This window comes from Lepus europaeus, chromosome 2 (genome assembly GCF_033115175.1).
Source record: "Lepus europaeus isolate LE1 chromosome 2, mLepTim1.pri, whole genome shotgun sequence".
Classification (NCBI taxonomy): domain Eukaryota; kingdom Metazoa; phylum Chordata; class Mammalia; order Lagomorpha; family Leporidae; genus Lepus; species Lepus europaeus.
In genome coordinates, this window is record NC_084828.1 from 6,177,320 (window position 1) to 6,196,229 (window position 18,910).

The 18,910-nt window shown below is 47.9% G+C and overlaps 1 protein-coding gene across 1 annotated transcript; it reads left to right on the forward strand.

Moving 5' to 3' along the window:
- Positions 1-7,156: 7,156 nt before the first annotated feature.
- Positions 7,157-17,857, forward strand: PSMG1 (proteasome assembly chaperone 1). Its single transcript, XM_062204945.1, has 7 exons — positions 7,157-7,313; positions 9,610-9,716; positions 11,142-11,293; positions 11,571-11,633; positions 13,873-14,071; positions 15,535-15,671; positions 17,653-17,857. The coding sequence occupies exons 1-7, from the start codon at positions 7,180-7,182 to the stop codon at positions 17,725-17,727; spliced, it is 867 nt and encodes a 288-aa protein (XP_062060929.1). The 5' UTR covers positions 7,157-7,179; the 3' UTR covers positions 17,728-17,857.
- The last annotated feature ends 1,053 nt before the right edge of the window (positions 17,858-18,910 follow it).

Here is an 18,910-nt window from a genome sequence, read left to right on the forward strand (position 1 = left end):
AGGGCTTTTTAAAAGAACTACTCCAAGCCAAATGCATTCTAGGTGGTTAATTCCGTAAGGTCTGCATTTTTGCAGTCAGTTTCCCTCCAACTCATCTTTAGCTCTTGCTAAAGAGTAGTTTCCCCAGCCCCCATCCATTGGCTACTTCTTCCTCACCCAGACACAGGCTCCAGAGTGGTAGGTATGAAGCAAGGAGGAACGGAAGCAAATTAGAAGCCATGCTTGAAAAGGGGTTGTCTGTGACTGTTGCTTTCTATTAGTAAAGATAAGACAGATGAAAAACCTGTGTTTACTTGCTACCTTATCCTGCCTATGTTTAATGTGAAATGTTTTGTGATGTTATCTTCCAAAAAACTACCTTAAGTAGATGAAGTTCTGTAAGTTTATATTTCATAGAATTGTTGATAAAGTAATTATAATAGTTATCATGTATCTTTGAGAAGTGTAAGGATCACTGATATTACCAATTAACTCTGCAGGATGAGGAGAAACTGATGAGCTAGGTTAGCTAAGGTCCCAAAACAAAAGAATTCAGCATTGTGTGATGCCCATCATTGAGTAACCTGAAACCTGACCATGACTATACTAGAAAATAACAAATTCTAGGCTACTAAATTTTGGAAAATCTCTTTTGGACATTGCCACATGACACAAGAGTACAGTGTTATCAGCTCCCCCTAGAAAATACAGAAGTGTTTGCAGACCTAGTGAGCTACTGAAAATTACTGTGTAGTCTACGTTCATTCTCTAAATAACAAGATTGGAATTTATGGGCTGTTTTTGGAAACTTTCGCTTTGCAAAGGATGAAGCCCACTGATAAATGTTGCTTGCTTTCTGAATTTGGGGTCACTCCATTGCTTATTGGTGAAGGCTATATAACAAATAGAAAATCTCAAACCAGTTCTGATGAAAGGCTTGTTTCAGGGAGGGTATAAATAGCAATTGAAGGATTTACCCACTATGTGGATCCTATTTATACACCAGTAACAGCGACCAAGAGTGTCAGTATTATTGTAAGTATATGAGGTAGTATAGCATATTTTCATTTCTAGTCATTGTTTTCTCATTCTCAAATTTATTTTTAAGTTTTTAAAAAGCTAGATTAAAAAGTTTGATGCTTCTGTAGTAATGATGTGAAGTTTACTTTGGACTGGGAAAACAACTTTGTATCACTAAGAACTATAACTGGAATAAGGCTTCACAATGTGGAAACTGAAGATCAGTGTTCTAAACTAGATGGTCATGTCTAGATCCAAGTTTCTGTTCACCACAGACCATCTTAAAACAGACCTGTGAGTCGTAATTTAAAAGTGGTTATCCAGATACACACTAACGGGATGCTACTACAGATGTAATTTTTGCACTGCTGGTGTGTGTGCAACACGCACATAAAGGGAGTCACAGGAAAGCAGTGGTGCCTCACACTCAGAAATGTCCCAAACACATGCAACTGACAAGTCCACCTGGGACAGTAGGTCTCGTGGACTGAACCACTTGGTAGTATTAAACGACACTATCAGTAGAATATTAGAGCAGCTTCCTCCAAAGTTCTTAAGCTTGCACCCTAACAGAATTTGGACTTCTCTCTAACCCTGAATTCTGTATGTTTCTAAAACTATATGTAGTTTTCTCGAAGAGAATAAAGCACTTTAACATTGACAAAGTTTTCAGTAATAACATTGACTATCACATTTTAAAATCTTTTTTTCTGTAAAAATCCCATTTTATCACCTATGATTTTAGACGTACATCTTTATCAAATTGTAGTTACTAAGTACAGTGTAATTGAAAGTTCCCTTTAAAATATTACAAAATTTTTCACTTTTTTTTCTCCAGACCCTTTCTCTTTTTCTACAATAGAAATGAACATTTGTTAAAATGTCATAGTGTGAGTATCAAGTTCCTAAATTGTCAGTACAGACATGAAAAATTGCTACAACTTCCATCATGTTATAAAGACTTTTTTAGTTGTTAATGGGGTTTCATCTGTATTACTCAATTGGGTGTGTTGTTGGGAACCAAGCAGTTATTTTATCCAGCATGCAGAAGGGTGCAGTCAGTTTGATCAATAACAGTATATCATATCCTCCCATAAAGTGCACATTTTGTCTAAATTTTGCCATGCATATTTTAAAACTTTTTCATTCACCTTTTGAAACATTTTATATTCTAGCATTTGCCTATCACTGATTTAATATGTTAAGACTCGTTTTGTACAGTGTTGATCTGTTGGAGATACTAGTTTATAATCAAACAGTTCCTGAGAAAGCGGTCCTTTGAAGGGGAGGAAACAGTGCACTTTAAGCCACTCTCCCACAGAGCCCAGGGCATCATGCTGCATGGATGTAGTGCCATGGTCATCTGTGCCTGCTAAGACGCCATTTGCAATGCCTGGCGACTTAAACTGAACAAAATCATCTGTAGGAATAGAATTCCATCACGTGAAATCACATAATTGGCAAAAGGGATGGATGTGTGTGTCGGGGTTGCTTTGAAGTATTACCTAACCTATCTTGGGAGAACAGCTTTGCATTTGTTTCATGTTTATGGTAAAAAAAAAATAAAAAAATAAGGCTATCATGAGGGCAGACACCGTTTGTAATAATTCTGACTACATGAATATGTCAGTCCACAGAGGCATTTTTACCTGTACTCAATTTGCCTAGTAATTAGCTTGGTGACAGAAGAGCAAATGGCTCCATAAGAGGAAAACAGGTTGGTAATTGCTGGTTTCGCTGCTACAGAATAAGAGTGTTACCCCATAATACCTGACCAAAAAGCCCTTATTTTCCAGTAGGGGAAGGAGAATTTGCAGAGTCCTCCAGAAGTCTAGGGTGGATGCAAGATACCAAATGTGGTTTTCTGGAAATCTCCCTTCCAGATGACTGTACCATGAAGGCAGTTTTAGGTGGTTTCACTCTTCATTGGCTGCAAGACTAGCTTGCCAACAAATAATGGCCTAAAATTTTGGGGCTTGGGGGGACTTTGAGATGCATTAAGGAAATGTCAGGGAAGTACTGCTCTACCTTAAGATCTGGCTTTGAGACAGTGGCAATATTTTAATTATAAAAAGATGTGTGCCCATCTCAATTTGGTAAACAGTGGTGACTGCACAGCACTTGTGTGACCTCAAGTCACCTTCCGGAAACCACTTCCCCGTGAAGCACTTGCCTCTCGTGGTGCTTTTTGTCCTACCTTCTGCCTGGAAAATCCTACACAGTTTTTAACTCTTCTGAAATGAAGCCCTCCTTGACCCCTTAGGCTAGGTTAGGTTTCACAGCACCCTGCACTTTTTAGTTCCTTAAAGCAGCTATGATATATGGACATAATTATCTTTATCCTAATCATATCTGTGTCTGGCATATACCTAGCTTAAAAAATACATGAGTAACAAATGAAGACAACAAATTCCAGTTATATGAAATGGTCAAATATCTGAAAAAAACATTAAAGCCACATTTCAGTCAAAAAAAATTGGTGTACTCTATTTTTGATTGACTAGTTAACTAATAGTTTCTTGAACACAGGAAATACTGGTCTTGGAATTAAAACCTTAAGGATCATCTTGAAGCCAGAGCTGATGCTGTGTCTGCAGAGATAGGGTCACGTTTTCTTGGTCAGGATCTAGGGAAATTAATTCAGAACTATTGAATATTTTAAAGTACTTTAGCATAGAAGATTAGGATTGATACAAAAAATTTAAAACACAAGGTTCTACTTTTAAAATTTCAATCTTGAATGTGTTTTCAGATTATCAGCTTTGTGATGCTCAAAATATTTCAAACTCATTCTTTCAAGTCTGTTACTAAGTGACAGTTCTGTTTATGGAATGTAGATAAAATGTAAAGTTACCTATATCACAACTTTTAGCATTATGTTTTTTAATTTAAGCATTGTGAGCTGTAAAATCTAGGAATGTGAGTACTGTTGAGGAATGTTTAGTACAATCTTGTGTTACAAGATTTTTGCATTTACATGAACTTTCACTCATTTTTCAGAATCTGTTCCTAGAGACAGAGAACCCAATACAAAAATGAGAACACATGTCCATAATCAGAGGGATGCAGTGCACATGCCTAGTGAAACTCTGAAAACAAAAATGGTGCCTGAGAAACTTCCCCGCAGATGTGCTACTGTGGCTGCAAATAAAATAAAGATAATCAGTAACCTGAAAGAAACGATTTCAGGACCAGAAAATGTCTGGATTAGGAAGAGTAGCAGAAAACTGCCCCATCGAAACGCTTCTGCTGCGGCTAAGAAAAAGTTGCTGCATGTTTATAAGGAGGATGGCACAACCATAAATTCTGAAAGTGAAAAGGAGTTAGAAGATGTTAATAGCAAACTGGTTTTTTTTTAGGCGGTTCAGATCCAGGAAAGAAAAAGCACAATAGTGACTGTAAGAATGTACAAGTGGTGTCTGAAAACAGAGGCCACAAGTACCTTTTGCTTCTAGCTCTAAAGTCAATCCCTTATTGGTGTCTTGAGGAGTTTTCTAAAAGCCATACAGCCAGAGGGTCAAAGTGGGAGGAACGCTTCCTCTGGTCAGCCCGTGTGCAAATCCACTACGGGAAATTCTGAGGCGGCTGGGGCTAGGGAGAGGTGGAAGGGAAAATTTTAAGGGCTGCCCTAGGATCGCCATACTTTTCCAGAACACAAGGGCCACAGAGAAATCTGTTGATTCCTTAGAGGGAGAATGTAAAGGGAGGTGTAGCAGGTTATGTGGGAAAAGTTTCAATTTCAAAAGCTCAACCTTATGTCAACTTAAGGGTTCACTATTAGGATATAAAAACTGAGACCACCATGAGCATGGTGACATTAATGAAGCCACAGAAAAGAGGCACACTTTCAAAGGACCTGCCAAGGAGGTGATTTTTGACTTCTGAGTGAAGCAAAAACTTAGCACTGAGATATCCAGGCTTTTTAATTCACTTTCCCAAAGGTCAAAAACAACCTGAAGGCCCAGGGCTTCAATGCTGGGGATGTCGATCATTGAGTTCTGAGCATCGAAAATAAGCAGAGAAAACCCATTGTCTTATTTTGTTTATAGCATTGGAATTCATACCTAACAATGACCACTTGATATGATTAATTCAGGGAATATATATTTTTCTATGAAAGTTAGGAATATGATTCTCATAGCTTTTGCTCATTTCTACTTTTCACGTAGTAGCATTTTCAGAAATGCCAAAATGTACCTCATTAAGAGGCAAGTCTTAGTCTTAATCAGAAAATATAAAGTATACCTTAAGATCAGAACATCTCTTTAGATGACAGAGGGAAATCTCTCGTTTACTACATCACATTAAAAGAACTAGAACGCTGAGCAAATTTACTACAATCTCATCACACACTTTATAGCAGCATGTCTGGCCTGTTTTGTTGTGGTCTTTGCTAGGATTAGAAAAGCTGGTCATGGCACTACAAAGAATTTACTTGCAATGAGGTTTAATTTGTTGTTAACAGACATTTGTTGAAATTAAGATCACCAGATTAAATGAATGTACTGTCAAATCTTAAACATGTTAAATAGTTCTAAGCAAGTTGTTTTCCCGTTGAAAAAAAATCTGTGAATCTAATTTGCATGTGTAAACCTAAACCTGAAAAAGTAAAATAGAGAAATCTAGGAGTTTATTTTTTCTTTAAGACTAATGCATATTTTTTGGTTACCAGGTGGATGGACCAAGTGTTCAGATTATTTGAGAAATTTGTGGCTGCATGTTTGTTTAAAAAAAAAGGCTATTTTTTTAAAAAGTACAAGTCAGAATATTCTAACCTACAGTGTGTGTCCTTTGCTCTTTTATGTGGTTTACTTTAATCTGAAATACTGATCCCCAGTATCCTGTTAATAGTACAGGTGAGAAAAGGAGGCGTTCCTAATAAACTGCTGTGATTTTTAGGTGCATGGGGTTTGATTTCTGAGCTCTAATGAAATGCTTAAATGTATTTCCAGTCCCAAACTTACACTTCGTTTCATTGCAATTTCTTACAGGGTATATTATAGCCTCAAGAAATACCATAAAATATTTTAAGTCTCAGTGAAGACTTTTATGTACAATTTTTAATAATTTCGGTGTAATGAAATAACTTAAGCTTGGAGTTCAAGCTGGCGGGATTAATTCCTGTCAGTATTTCAGACTGTATGAGCCTTTTATAACAGAATCCTCTTTGCTGGTTGAGTATTTAATTTGAACACAGATTTGCCTTTAAACGAACAACGCTTGGCCTAAATACATTTAAGTGCACGGACCAAGTGTGCTTCAGGAGGTCCTCATTCGTCAAGCTGCGCTCTCCGGGACGGGGCGGAGTCCGGCGGTGGCCACCGGTGACGTCGCCCTACGTAGCAGGGCAGTGGGCAGCGCAGGGCCTCAGGCCAGGGCCGGGGGACTCGCTCATCCTGGGGTCCAGCTTTCACCCTGGACGCCTACGTTCTGCTCCGAGCCCAGCTCTGTGGGCGGTGGCTCAGGAGGAGGTTCTGTCCCCCCGTGGCCGCGGCTTCTCCTCACCGCACGGCTGAGGCGCTCGGCGACCCCGGGCCGGCGGCCGCCCACGCGGGACCGGGCTCGCGCGCCCCGCTCGCCGACCACGGCCGCCCCCACGGATTCCGCGCAATCGCACGTGGCCAAGCTGGAAGACACAAACCTACTTGCGCGTCCCCGAGCTTCGCCGGCAGCGCGCGGGGCTGGGCGGAGGCCTCGCTTCCCGCCGCGGCGTCTCCCTCACGCCCGGCCGCCCGGCCGGGGCCCGCGGCCGCCACCCACCTGGCGCTCGGGCTCCGGAGCAGGTGTTTACACACCAAAGTCCAGCCCTGTGGCTCCTAACGGAACGCGAGAAGGGGCCCGAGGGAAAGGAAACGCCTGAGGGGCTCACACTCCGCCGGGGCCGCGCCCGGCTCCCAGGTCCGTCACCTGCCCGGGCCGGACACGCCTCCCGGCCTCCGCGCGCCCCGCCCACCGCGTCACGTGCTCGCCCCTCTAGCCCACAGTCCTCCAGTCTCGGTGTCCTCGGCCACCTCACGCGGCGGAAGAACAGGCTCCGGACTTCCGGGGCCGCCGGGTCACTGAGGGGCGCCAGGGGGCGTGGCCCTCCGCGCGCGGGTGGGCCTGGGGGCGTGACCTCGTGCCGTGGCGCGTGCGCCGTCCCGCGCCGCCGCAGTTGTCCCCGACCGGCCCCGGGAGGCCATGGCGGCCACGTTCTTCGGAGAGGTGGTGAGGGCGCCGTGTCGGGCGGGGACCGAGGAGGAGGAGGAGGAGGAGGAGGGCCGGAGGGAGACGCCCGAGGACCGGGAGGTGCGGCTGCAGCTGGCGCGGAAGAGGTGAGGCCCTGCGGGGAGGCCGGGGCCGGGGCCGCCCTGCCGGGGGGTGCGCGCGGCCCGGAGGCCCCGGCGCCCGCTCCCGTGGGCGTGAAGCGGCGGAGCGAGGCTGGTCCTTCCCGGTGTGCGGAGCGGCCTCCGTGCCCTGCCCGCTCCGTCCTGGGCTTCTCGGGCCCCGACCGGACCGCAGCGGCTGGGTGAGCGGGACCCGCCCGCCCGGTTCGGGGTTGGGGGAGTGACCACGGGTCCGCAGCGGCTGGGTGAGCGGGACCCGCCCGCCCAGGTCGGGGAGAAGACTGACCACGGGTCCGCAGCGGCTGGATGTGCGGGACCCGCCCGCCTGGGTCAGGGAGAGAAGAGAGTGACCACGGGTCCGCAGCGGCTGGGTGAGCGGGACCCGCCCGCCCGGTTCGGGGTTGGGGGAGTGACCACGGGTCCGCAGCGGCTGGGTGAGCGGGACCCGCCCGCCCAGGTCGGGGAGAAGACTCTGACCACGGGTCCGCAGCGGCTGGATGTGCGGGACCCGCCCGCCTGGGTCAGGGAGAGAAGAGAGTGACCACGGGTCCGCAGCGGCTGGATGTGCGGGACCCGCCCGCCCGGGTCCGGGAGAGAAGAGAGTGACCCCCGGTCCGCAGCGGCTGGATGTGCGGGACCCGCCCGCCCGGGTCAGGGAGAAGAGAGTGACTACGGGTCCGCAGCGGCTGGACGTGCGGGACCCGCCCGCCCAGGTCAGGGAGAAGACTGACCACGGGTCCGCAGCGGCTGGATGTGCGGGACCTGTCCGCCCAGGTCAGGGAGAGAAGAGAGTGACCCCCGGTCCGCAGAGGCTGGGTGAGCGGGACCCGCCCGCCTGGGTCAGGGAGAGAAGAGAGTGACCCCCGGTCCGCAGCGGCTGGATGTGCGGGATCCGCCCGCCCAGGTCCGGGAGAAGACTGACCACGGGTCCGCAGCGGCTGGATGTGCGGGACCTGTCCGCCCAGGTCAGGGAGAGAAGAGAGTGACCCCGGTCCGCAGAGGCTGGGTGAGCGGGACCCGCCCGCCTGGGTCAGGGAGAGAAGAGAGTGACCCCCGGTCCGCAGCGGCTGGATGTGCGGGATCCGCCCGCCCAGGTCCGGGAGAAGACTGACCACGGGTCCGCAGCGGCTGGATGTGCGGGACCTGTCCGCCCGGGCAGAGTGATGGAGGGAGAGAGAGAATCTCACATCCGCTGGGTCACTCCCCACTTGGCCGCAACAGCCAGGATTGGGCCAGGAGCTCCCCCTGGGTCTCCCACGTGGGTGAATTATCTCTTCACGTGGGTGGATTATCACGGAGCTGGGCTCGCAGTGGAGCAGCTGGGACTCGAGTGGGTGCTTCAGCACTGGGTGCCAGCATCGCAAGTGACGCTTGACCCCCGCCCCACAGTCAAATTTACTAGTTTCCTCAAGCATACAGGGAGATGTGTAAGCCAGAATCCTGATAAAGGTGCACACATGATATTTATATGACCACTTATTTGAGAGACGAAGAGAGCACCCGTGGGAACTCCTGGTTCATTCCCCAAATGCGTGGACAGTGGGGGTGGGCTGGGAGCCAGGAACTCCATCCGAGACCCTCGGGTGGGTGACAGGCGCCATCCGAGACCCTCGGGTGGGTGACAGGCCCCCAGACTTGAGCCAGCCCAGGGCCTGCATTAACAGGAAGCTGGAATTGGGAGCAGAGTCCAACTGGACTAAGGCTTTTTTTTTTTAAGATTTATTTTCTATTTGAAAGAGATATATAGAGAGAAAGAGAGAGAGAGCACTTGCATCAGCTGGTGCACTTCGCAGGCTGGAAGCCTGGGGCTTCATCTGGGTCTCTCACGTGGGTGGCAGGGGCCCAGGCACTTGGGCCATCGTCTGCTGCTTTTCCCGGGCGCATTAGCGGGGAGCGGGATCAGAAGTAGAACAGCTGGGACACGGACTGATGCCGTGTGGGCTGCCAGCATTCCAGGTGGCAGCTTCGCCACAGCTCCGGCCCCCAGATTCACGTGCAGTGTTTGGTCTGAAGGCTGCTTTGCAGTGGCGCTGTTTCCTGTGGCTCATTCTGCCTGCGTTCTCACTGCGAGGGAGCAGACTGATGAGAGAGCCAGGCGGTGGCCTGGTCCTCGCTTGCAGTAGTTTCATCTGTTGGTTACCATTGCCTGAATCCGTTGTTTTCTTGGGGTTGTTCTTCACAAGTGTGCGTTTTACCTGTTGCACCGTAGCATACAGTGGGCTCTTGTTCGCAGTATTCTGATTATGCCGACGTTGTTTTAGTTTCATCTTATTTCTTGTGTTAGGGAGGTACGGCTCCTTCGAAGACAAACAAAAACATGTTTGGAATTTTCCCTGCTGGAAAAGCATCCTTGCTCCAGGTTTATCATTGCCATAGGCAGCAATGCAGTAGGTGAGTGCAACGGGGACCACTAAGCCTCCCGAAAGCCGAAGTTGCTCGTTTCCTTCTGTTATGAAAGGTTGCAAATGCTTGTTAATTAAAAAAAAAGCCATAATGTTATTTCTGAGTAAAACTTATATCCTGCTCATGTACCATCTTTTTAATAAACCTAAAAATAAGAAGTAAAGGAAGTGTTGTTGAACTTAAGGCTCAAGGAAATGTTTCTAGTGTGTTGAACTATCCAAGTTTGTGTAAAATTTAAAAAATTTTTATTTTAAATGTAAAGTGCCAGAGAGACAGACACAGAGAGAGACATCAGTCTTCCATTTGCTGTTTCACTTCCCAAATGCCTGCAGCTGGGGCTGGACCAGGTCAAAGCCAGGAGCGCCATCCTCGTCTCCCATGTAGATGGCAGAGACCCAAAAGCTTGAGGTGTTGTCTTCTGCCTTCCAGGGTGTGCAATAGTAGGATGGGAAGCAGAGATGGGACTTGAACCCAGGCACTCTGATATGGCTATGAGCATTCCAAGTGGCAACTTCATCTGCTGTGCCACAGTGCCTGCCCCATGCTTAAATATTTGTGAGTTAACGAGTCCTCTGAGAAAGCAATGAGAACTCTAACAATAACAAGTGCTGGCATTTTTGACCACTCAAGTCCAAGGTCTTTGCACTTCCTGATGCACTTGTTGGAATAAAACGAGCAGTGTTGCCGTACACAGAAGGCCCTGTAGTTTCCGGAGGCTCACACGCTCTGAGGGGAGCCTTCCGAGCTCTGGTTAAGTCCTTGCCCCTCAAAGGCACCCCTAGTGCTGGTTGAACACAGTGACTTGCTGGCGTTGGGGCACAGTGGGTTAAGCTGCCACTTGTGATGCCAGTGTCCCGTATCAAAGTGCTGGTTTGAGTTCTGGTTACTCCCTTTCTAGTCCAGCTCCCTGCTAATGGACCTGCAAAGGCAGTGGAAGATGGTACAAGTCCTTGGGCTCCTACCACCCAGGACAGAGTTCCTGGCTCTTGGCTTGCCCAGGCTCAGCCCTAGCTATTGTGGCCATCTGGGGAGTAAATTTGTGGATAGAACATCTTTCTCTCTCTCTCTGTTGGTCTGCCTTTCAAGTAAACTAACAAACAGAAATGAATAAGTAAATCTTAGAAAACAAGAACCTAGTAACTCGGGTAGATAACCGTTGTCATTTATGTAAAGTTCTGCTGGTCTAGGATTTTTCCAGGAGAGTGTTCCCTGCGAGTATCGTACAGACTTGCTGTCCTACTCAGGGGTGGCCTTTGAGTTCTCGAGGGCTTGATGTTCTTTCCTACAAAGTGGTGACATTGGGTAGATGCTATTCAATGGCCCTTTCCACTTTAATATTCCAGAGTAACTTTATTGACTATAAAATGCAGCTTACGGAGCCCATCACTAACTTCTGTGAATTGCTTTCCACAGCATTTCTGTCATCATTTGTTATGAATTCAGGAGTCTGGGAAGAAATTGGTTGTGCTAAACTCTGGAATGAGTGGTGTAGAACAGCAGACTCCACCCACTTGTCCCCCACGGAGGCTTTTTGTGTGTTTTATCAACTGAAAGCTCATCACTCGGTATGTGGGACTTGCCTTGGGTGTCCAGGAAGTCGGCAGTCGAGCATCACTGGGGAGTCGCTCTTGGGCACGCCCTTGGCGTCCCGTCTGCCGGGTCAGGGTGTGCTTCTCCTGGCGCTGGCTGCCCGCAGTGGCTGGACGCTTAAGTTTTACAGACCAGAGAGGTCAGTTGCAGAGTCAGGGCAATGAGCGTTCCCAGGGGATATGTGGATGGTGACAGTTTTGGGAGTGTATGCACTTATTTGATTGATAGAATGCTTGGGTTTTGATTTTTCAGGTGATCCTTTGTCAGTGCAGCTGCTATGTTGCTGAGGATCAGCAGTATCAGTGGCTGGAAAAGGTGAGAGAAGTGAGAGCTGTGAGTGGTTAAACTAAGCGTTGCCATTTGAAAAAACACAAAAACCATTATTTATCTGACAGACAGCTGTCAGAGAGGGGGAGAGTGCATCAGCTGGCGCACTTCTCAGATGCCCACCACAGCCGTGGGTGGGTCAGCCTGAAGCCAGGAGACTCGAACTCCAGCCAGGTCACCCACATGAGAGTCAGGGACCCAGTACTTGAGTCAGCGCCTGCTGCCTCCCGGGTGCGTTCACAGGAAGCAGGAAGTGGGTGGGAAGGCAGAGGCAGGACTTGACCGTAGGCACTCCTGGGGGATGTGGCCATCCCAAGTGGCAGCCTACCCTGCTGCGCCATAACGTCTGCCCCAACTGCTGCTTTTAAAGGGTTCAGTCTCTTCACTTGAACCACTGTAGCAAAGTAGTGGTGTGGGAAAGGAATTTGTTTTTTTCTTAAAAATATGGGAGTTCGGGCCTGGCGTTGTGGTATAATGGGTAAAGCTGCCTCCTGCAATGCTGGCATCCGATATGGATGCTGGCTTGTGTCCTGGCTGCTCCACTTTGGATTCAGCTCCCTCCCTGTTAATGGCCTGGGAAAAGCAGCAGAAGATGGCCCAAGTGCTTGGGCTCCTGTACCTACGTTGGAGACCCAGTAGGAGCTCCTGGCTCCTGGCTTCAGCCTGGCCCAACCCCAGCTGTTGTGGCCTTCTGGGGCGTGAACCAGCAGATGGAAGACCTCTTTCTTTCCCTGTGTCTCTGAGTTTCAAATAAATGTCTAAAAAAATACATTGGAAATTTGTAGCAGAATATAAAGAATAAGGTAACTTTTATTTAGTGTGACCAACCTGACAGATAAGAGGGTCTTCAGAGAGTCCCTGGGAAATGCATGTCATGGAGAGATTTCTGGGGAAATCTCGCGCGTTTCAAACATTTTCTGTACCAAAATTAACTTATCTCACATCCCCTCTCATGAGCTTCCTAAAGTGCCTTGTGAAATGTTAACTATTTTGCCTTTATTCATAAAGCTGTGATGATGAGATTCGTCTTAACAAATCGTTTCTGGTGCTTAAAATGAACTCTTCAGTTCCATTGTGAGAAGTAGCTGTTTTCTTCAGAAAATAATTTGAAACTAAGTATACAGTAAGCTAAAATCTGTGCCCTTTAAGATGCAGCTGCCATTTTGTTCATATCTCCATAGATCGTATTAAAGGTGGGGTCCTCCCTGGAAATCTCAAATCCAGTTCCTCAGGTTGCAGAGGACCCTGGGGTTCGAGCAGCTGAAACTCGCCTCTGAGGGGAATAACTCAGGGGAAGTGAGGGCGGGGCGTCTGGCCGCGCTGCCAGATGCTGGTTCAGGTGTCTGTGTCCCACGTCAGAGCGCCTGGGCTTCACAGTGGCCCTGGCTCCCAACTCCAGCTTCCTGCCGGTGCAGACCCTAGTAGGCCAGCAGCCCAGCAGCAATGGCTCCAGGGGCTGGGTCCTGCCACCAGTGTGAGTTCCCAATGCCTGGCTTGACATCAGCCCAGCCCTGGCCATGGTGGATATTTGGGGAATGAACCAGCTGATGGGAGTTCTCTTGTCTGTCTCTGACATGGGAAAAAAAATGAATTGAATGAGAGTCACTTTTCTGCTGTCAGGAGCATAGGGTGTGTGTTTGTGACTTTTTTTTTTAAAAAAGATTTATTTTATTTATTTGAAAGACACAGTTAAAGAGAGAGGTAGAGACACAGAGAGAGGTCTTCCATCCTGCTGGTTCACTCCCCCGATAGCCACAATGGCCCGAGCTGTGCTGATCAGGAGCCAGGAGCTTCTTCGGGGTCTCCCATGTGGGTACCAGGCCCCAAGGACTTGGGCCACCCTCTACTGCTCTCCCAGGCCATAGCGGAGAGCTGGATCGGAAGAGGAGTAGCTGGGACTAGAACCGGCACCCATATGGGATGCTGGCACTGCAGGCCAGGGCTTTAACCTGCTGTGCCACGGCGCCGCCCCGTGACTCACTGACTCGACACAGTCCCGTAGTCGTTTACTCCCTGTTACAGCTCCCTTCAGTAGGCTCACAGACAAGGCAGGGGACTTGGAAGTAGAACCAAGATCAAGCCCAGGCCGGGGACAGTTAAGGGTGTGCCGTCCACTGCTGCCAGAGGTGCTGTTTCCTGGCCGTGGTGCTGAGTGAGTGACCCTAGGGCTGTTTCCATCCAGTAACAAAGTTACGTGCTTCTTTAATTTGAAATCCATTTCTGCTAGGTTTTTGGCTCTCGTCCAAGGAAGAACATGCAGGTAACCATTCTCACCTGTCGACATGTTACTGACTATAAAACCTCAGAATCTACTTGTAGCCTACCTTCTCCTTTCTTGAAAGCTCTGAAAACCGAGAATTTCAGAGACCAAACGTGTTGTTCACTGCTAGAGCAACCAAACATCGTACATGACCTGCCTGCCGCAGGTGAGTTTAAAATGCCAAACGTTTGGGTGATGTCTTACTGTTTTGTTCATTTCTCTTTCACTTTTAGAGATCTTTGTGAAGCTGTCTCTTCATGACGGTTGGTACCAGTAGTTGCTGTTCGTCCTCAGTTGTCTGGACAGTGCCCTGTTGGGAGTAGCTGAGATTCCTTAGAAACTGTTAGGGGTCAAAGTTGCTCTGGTTCTTTTTGATCTTTGGTAACTCAGCACGCAGGCCGGCATTAGCCATGCAGTGCTGGTGTATAAAATCTGTAAAGTATATTTAATAAGCAGAATAGAAAAGTTTGGATATTGAAAGCTTGCTAGTTGCTTTAATATTTTATTTATTTATTTGGGTTTTTTTTTTTTTTTTTTTTGGAAAGAGTTACAGAGAGAGCTCTTCCATCTGCTGGTTCACTCCCCAGGTGGCTGCCATGCCCAGGTCTGGGCCAGACCAAAGCTAGGAGCCAGGAGCTTTATCCTGGTCTCCCACATGGGTTGCAGGGGCCAGATACTCAGGCTATCCTGTGTTGCTTTTCCCAAGCCGTTAGCATGGAGCTGGATAGAAGATACAAACCAATACCCGAATGGGATGCTGGCTTCCCAGGCAGCAGCTTTGCCTGCTATGCCACAACACCAGCCCCTATTATTTTTATTTTTTTTTTAAGGTTTTTTATTTATTTATTTGACAGAGTTACAGACAGAGAGAGAGACAGAGAGAGAGGTCTTCCTTCTGTTGGTTCACTCCCCAAATGGCTTCTGTGGCTGGTGCTGTGCCGATCCAAAGCCAGGAGCCAGATGCTTCTCCTGGTCTCCCATGGGGTGCAGGGCCCAAGCACTTGGGCCATTCTCCACTGCCTTCCCGGGCCACAGCAGAGAGCTGGACTGGAAGAGGAGCAGCCGGGACTAGAACCAGCGCCCATATGGGATGCCGGTGCCGTAGGTAGAGGATTAACCAAGTGAGCCAAGGCACCGGCCCCTAGCCCTTATGATTTTTATGTGCTGTCACTAAACCCTCCTGTCATGTCAGAAATAGATTGCCATTTAGTTAGTAGATTGTAATATATAATTGCTATTTTTAAAATCAATTTTATTAAACTAAAATGAGGAGTTTTTTTTCCTTTAATGTGAACTTTACTAGAAAGTGGCCAACTATTTTACATTATGCATTATTTACTTATTTATATATAATCCTTGCATCAGTAAAATTTTAATCTTTCAGCTACTTAAAACTGTCTCAGTATATTTAGGAAATGAGACATAAAGATAGTATTTGCAAAAACAAGAGATTATTAGGAAAATAAGTTGTTTTGAAAGAAAATAATGTGTTTTAAGTCAGAATGGCAGTAAATGACTTGATTAAAAGAGGAAAGAGAGGTGACTATTTTAAAAAGCAAGCTTTATGATTTAAAGCAGTTTGATTTAAACAGCGTGATGAGCTCACTGTTTTTCCCTCCGCACCCCCAGTTCTGAGTTACTGTCAGGTGTGGAACATGTCTGCGGTTCTCTACTTGTGTTACACTGATGTGATGAAATTGGACCTAATTACAGTCGAAGCTTTTAAGCCTATACTTTCTTCCAGAAGCTTCAAAGGCTTGGTTAAGGTAAGGTTTTCACTCATGTGAATTAAGACCCACGTTACAGTAATGAACTTGATAACAAATGCCAGTGTGTGATGTCAACTTAAATCCCAACCCCACTCGGAGATCCTCTGACCTCAGAGCAAAGCTTCCCAGGCTGACGGCTGGATTTGGGAGTCGGCTGCTCCTCCAGATACACTGCGCTCCTCGTGTGATGGGCGGTGCCGTGCCGTTAAGGCGCAGAGCTCTGTGTGGCGTGATGGTTTTACTTTCTCAGTGTCTCGCACTGCTTTGGGATGTTAATTTTGCTAAGGTATTTTTGAGTATCTTCTGAATCAAATTATTATAAATGTATTCCCGTGATTGTGCCGAGAACGGAATATGTGGAGATAAGAGAATCATATTGGGGGAAGATCCTGTTTCCTGCCCTCAGTTTGTATCTGTGGGCTCATTTCCTAGAAGGATCAGCAACAGAACACATCCGTGGACGTCTGCGTGCCGTGCCGTGTCGGGCGGTGCGTGGGCTCCCTGCTTCCTCGGACACATTGGCCCCTGGCTTAGGGACTGCAGTGTCCCACAGCCCTGTTTGTTTCCGGAACGGCCACTGAGGTGAAGATTTTCGTGGCAAGTTCTGTTATAGGTCGCTTATTTCGCAGATCTCAAATTAGTCTCATTCACTTGTCAGCTCCTTGTCGCAGCAGCTGGTGCTTTTCATTTTGATGTCCTTATCGCACCTTGTCCCTGGCATGGAGAAGAAAGCTCTCAGTTACCACCTGTGAAATCATGGAGAGTGAAACTGTGGAACTCTGATTTAGTATACTTCCAGCTTATCTTTCAAGTTAGCTAGTGTCAGGGATAGTCAAATTGAGTTATCGGGATCCCTTTCAAAGTTGGTACTAATGACTGGTTTTGTTTGCCTATGTAGTTAGCTGACTGAGCCATCCACTTATTTTTTAGATTTATTTTTATTTATTTGAAGGGCAGAGAGCGCTCTTCTGTCTGCTGATTGGCTCCCCCAGATGCCTACAACAAGCTAGGGCTGGGCCAGGCTGGGGCCAGGAGTCTGCAACTCAGCCTAGGCCTCCCACATGGTTGGCAGGGACCCGACTACTTAAGCTATGGCCTGCTGTCTCCCAGGATGTGCGAAAGTAGGAAGCTACAATCAGAGACGGAGCTGGGACTTCAACACTTGTGCTCCAGTATAGAATGCAGGGGCCCCAACCAGAGTCTTTAACTGCTGATTCACCTGCTGTAGACACCCCACACCCCATCTGAATTTAGCCATTGATTCCCTGAGCGTAGGGGCTGGCATCTGCTCACAGGTGCTATGGGAACATTTGGATTCACATTGAAAATCGTAAGTCACTTGCCACATAGGGTTCAAGTGAACTGTCAGCTTTTAAAAGATCTCTCTGAAGAGGAAATCCAACAACGCTCATTTCTTGCTTAGAAGATAATGACTTGTACACGGGTCTGATGGTTGCTCTGAAGAGTGCTGCTGTTTTAATGAAATGAGTCACCTTTAGCTCATGGTTGCTGTCTGCTGGCTGTGGTGTGTGTCTGTGAGGTGGCTGGCCTGAGTACCCACCCTGAGGTGCCCGCCGCAGGGCCTCCTGAGCCGAGCCCCTCTGCCACGGAGGTGCTGGGCTGGTGATGCCAGCCAGAGAGCAAGAGGGTGAACTGAGGCCAGGCTCCTTGGAGGCGGTGCAGCTGGCTTAGTGGGCAGAGTGTGAGCGGAGCAGCCTGAGCTCTGTGTGAGGAGATGGGCGTGGTGTGGGGGTGTTGAGGGGAGGCAGGCTGGGGCCGTGCCATCGCGTGATGCCCTGGGAGGCCAAGAGGCACCTGTAGGTGTGGCAAGGGAGGGGCGCCCTGCCCTCGGAAGGGCAGCAGCACCTGTTCCCTTTGGTTCCCTTCTCCGTGTGAATCTGGGGTGTGGGGGATGGGAGTGTGTGTTGCTTCTCACCCAGCTCCTCTTCTCGCTGTGTTCTTAATTGTTCCCTTCCAGAATATTCCTCAGAGCACAGAGATACTGAAGAAATTGACGACAACAAACCAGATTCAGAGTAATATTTATACATGACCTCAGAGACTGTAATGTGTTTCCCATCCATTCCTTTAAGGGGAGCTGTGTGCCCTGTTTTGTAAGTTAATTTTTTTTTGAGGGGTGAAATATATTTTGAAGGAGACAAAATAAACTGTAAGAAAATTAATTACAGTTTCACATGTTTATTTATGGTGATATTATTCACAGCTGCAATAAGCCAGAAATCTGTCTTTTATCCACTAGGTGGGAGTATTATTTCACTTACATGTTTTAGCGTACTACAGTAAAATTTTTGAAGCTGCAGATATCAACAGGTAGTATTAATATGGCAAAGTATATTTAATCTGATGAAAAATTTGTCCGAGATACATGAAAATTGACAGCCTGTTGGTGATACATGCAAAGTTTGCAAGTTCTATAGTTTTTTGGGTGTTTTTTCTGGCATAAAAATTGATTATAAGGTTACACAGCTAAATATTTAGTCAAAATGAAACAAATGTCTACATCCTCGCTTTTCAGTGAATCAGGTTCTCTCTTCACCCAGACTTTGCCAGGGCCTTTTAGGAGGTTACTTGTCTTAGAAAAGTTCGTGAAAAGTGGAATTTTGGAATCCATGCACAGGAGTATCACATCACACGCGTGGTGCAAAGCCACGTGTGGAGCGCTGACCTCTGAGACGCAGAGGGACGGAAACCGACCAAGAGCCAAGACTACGACATCCACAGAGTGGAGATCTGTCTGGAGAGGTGGGAGGGGTTCATGAGAGAAGTGGCCTCGTGTGCCCAGGGAGGCGAAGTCCCACTGCTGGCCCTCTCCTGCCTGTGGGCCCTAGGTTGCCGACAGCGTGGCTCCGTCCAAGTCTGAAGCCTCAGAGCCTGGGAAGCTGAGGGGATGATTCCTGGCCCTCCGCTGCAGGCTCAGCCAGGGGTGGAGGGAGGGGCAAAGGCTGGGGAGCCGCGAGTTCCCACATCGAGGGCAGAGGGTCCCACTTCCAGGACAGAGAGAGTGCAGCTGGCTCTGCTGTTATGTTCTGTCCAGGCCCCCTGTTGATGGGCAGTCCTCTGCCCACATTGAGGGAGGGTTCTCCTGCACAGGCCACTGACCAGTGTGGCACCGGCTTTCCAGGCGCTCCTAGAATCAACCATTGCAAGCCCACCCTTGTCAGCCTGAGCCAGACGTAGTCCTGCCTACGGGATGCAGCTCTGTCCCACGTGCACCC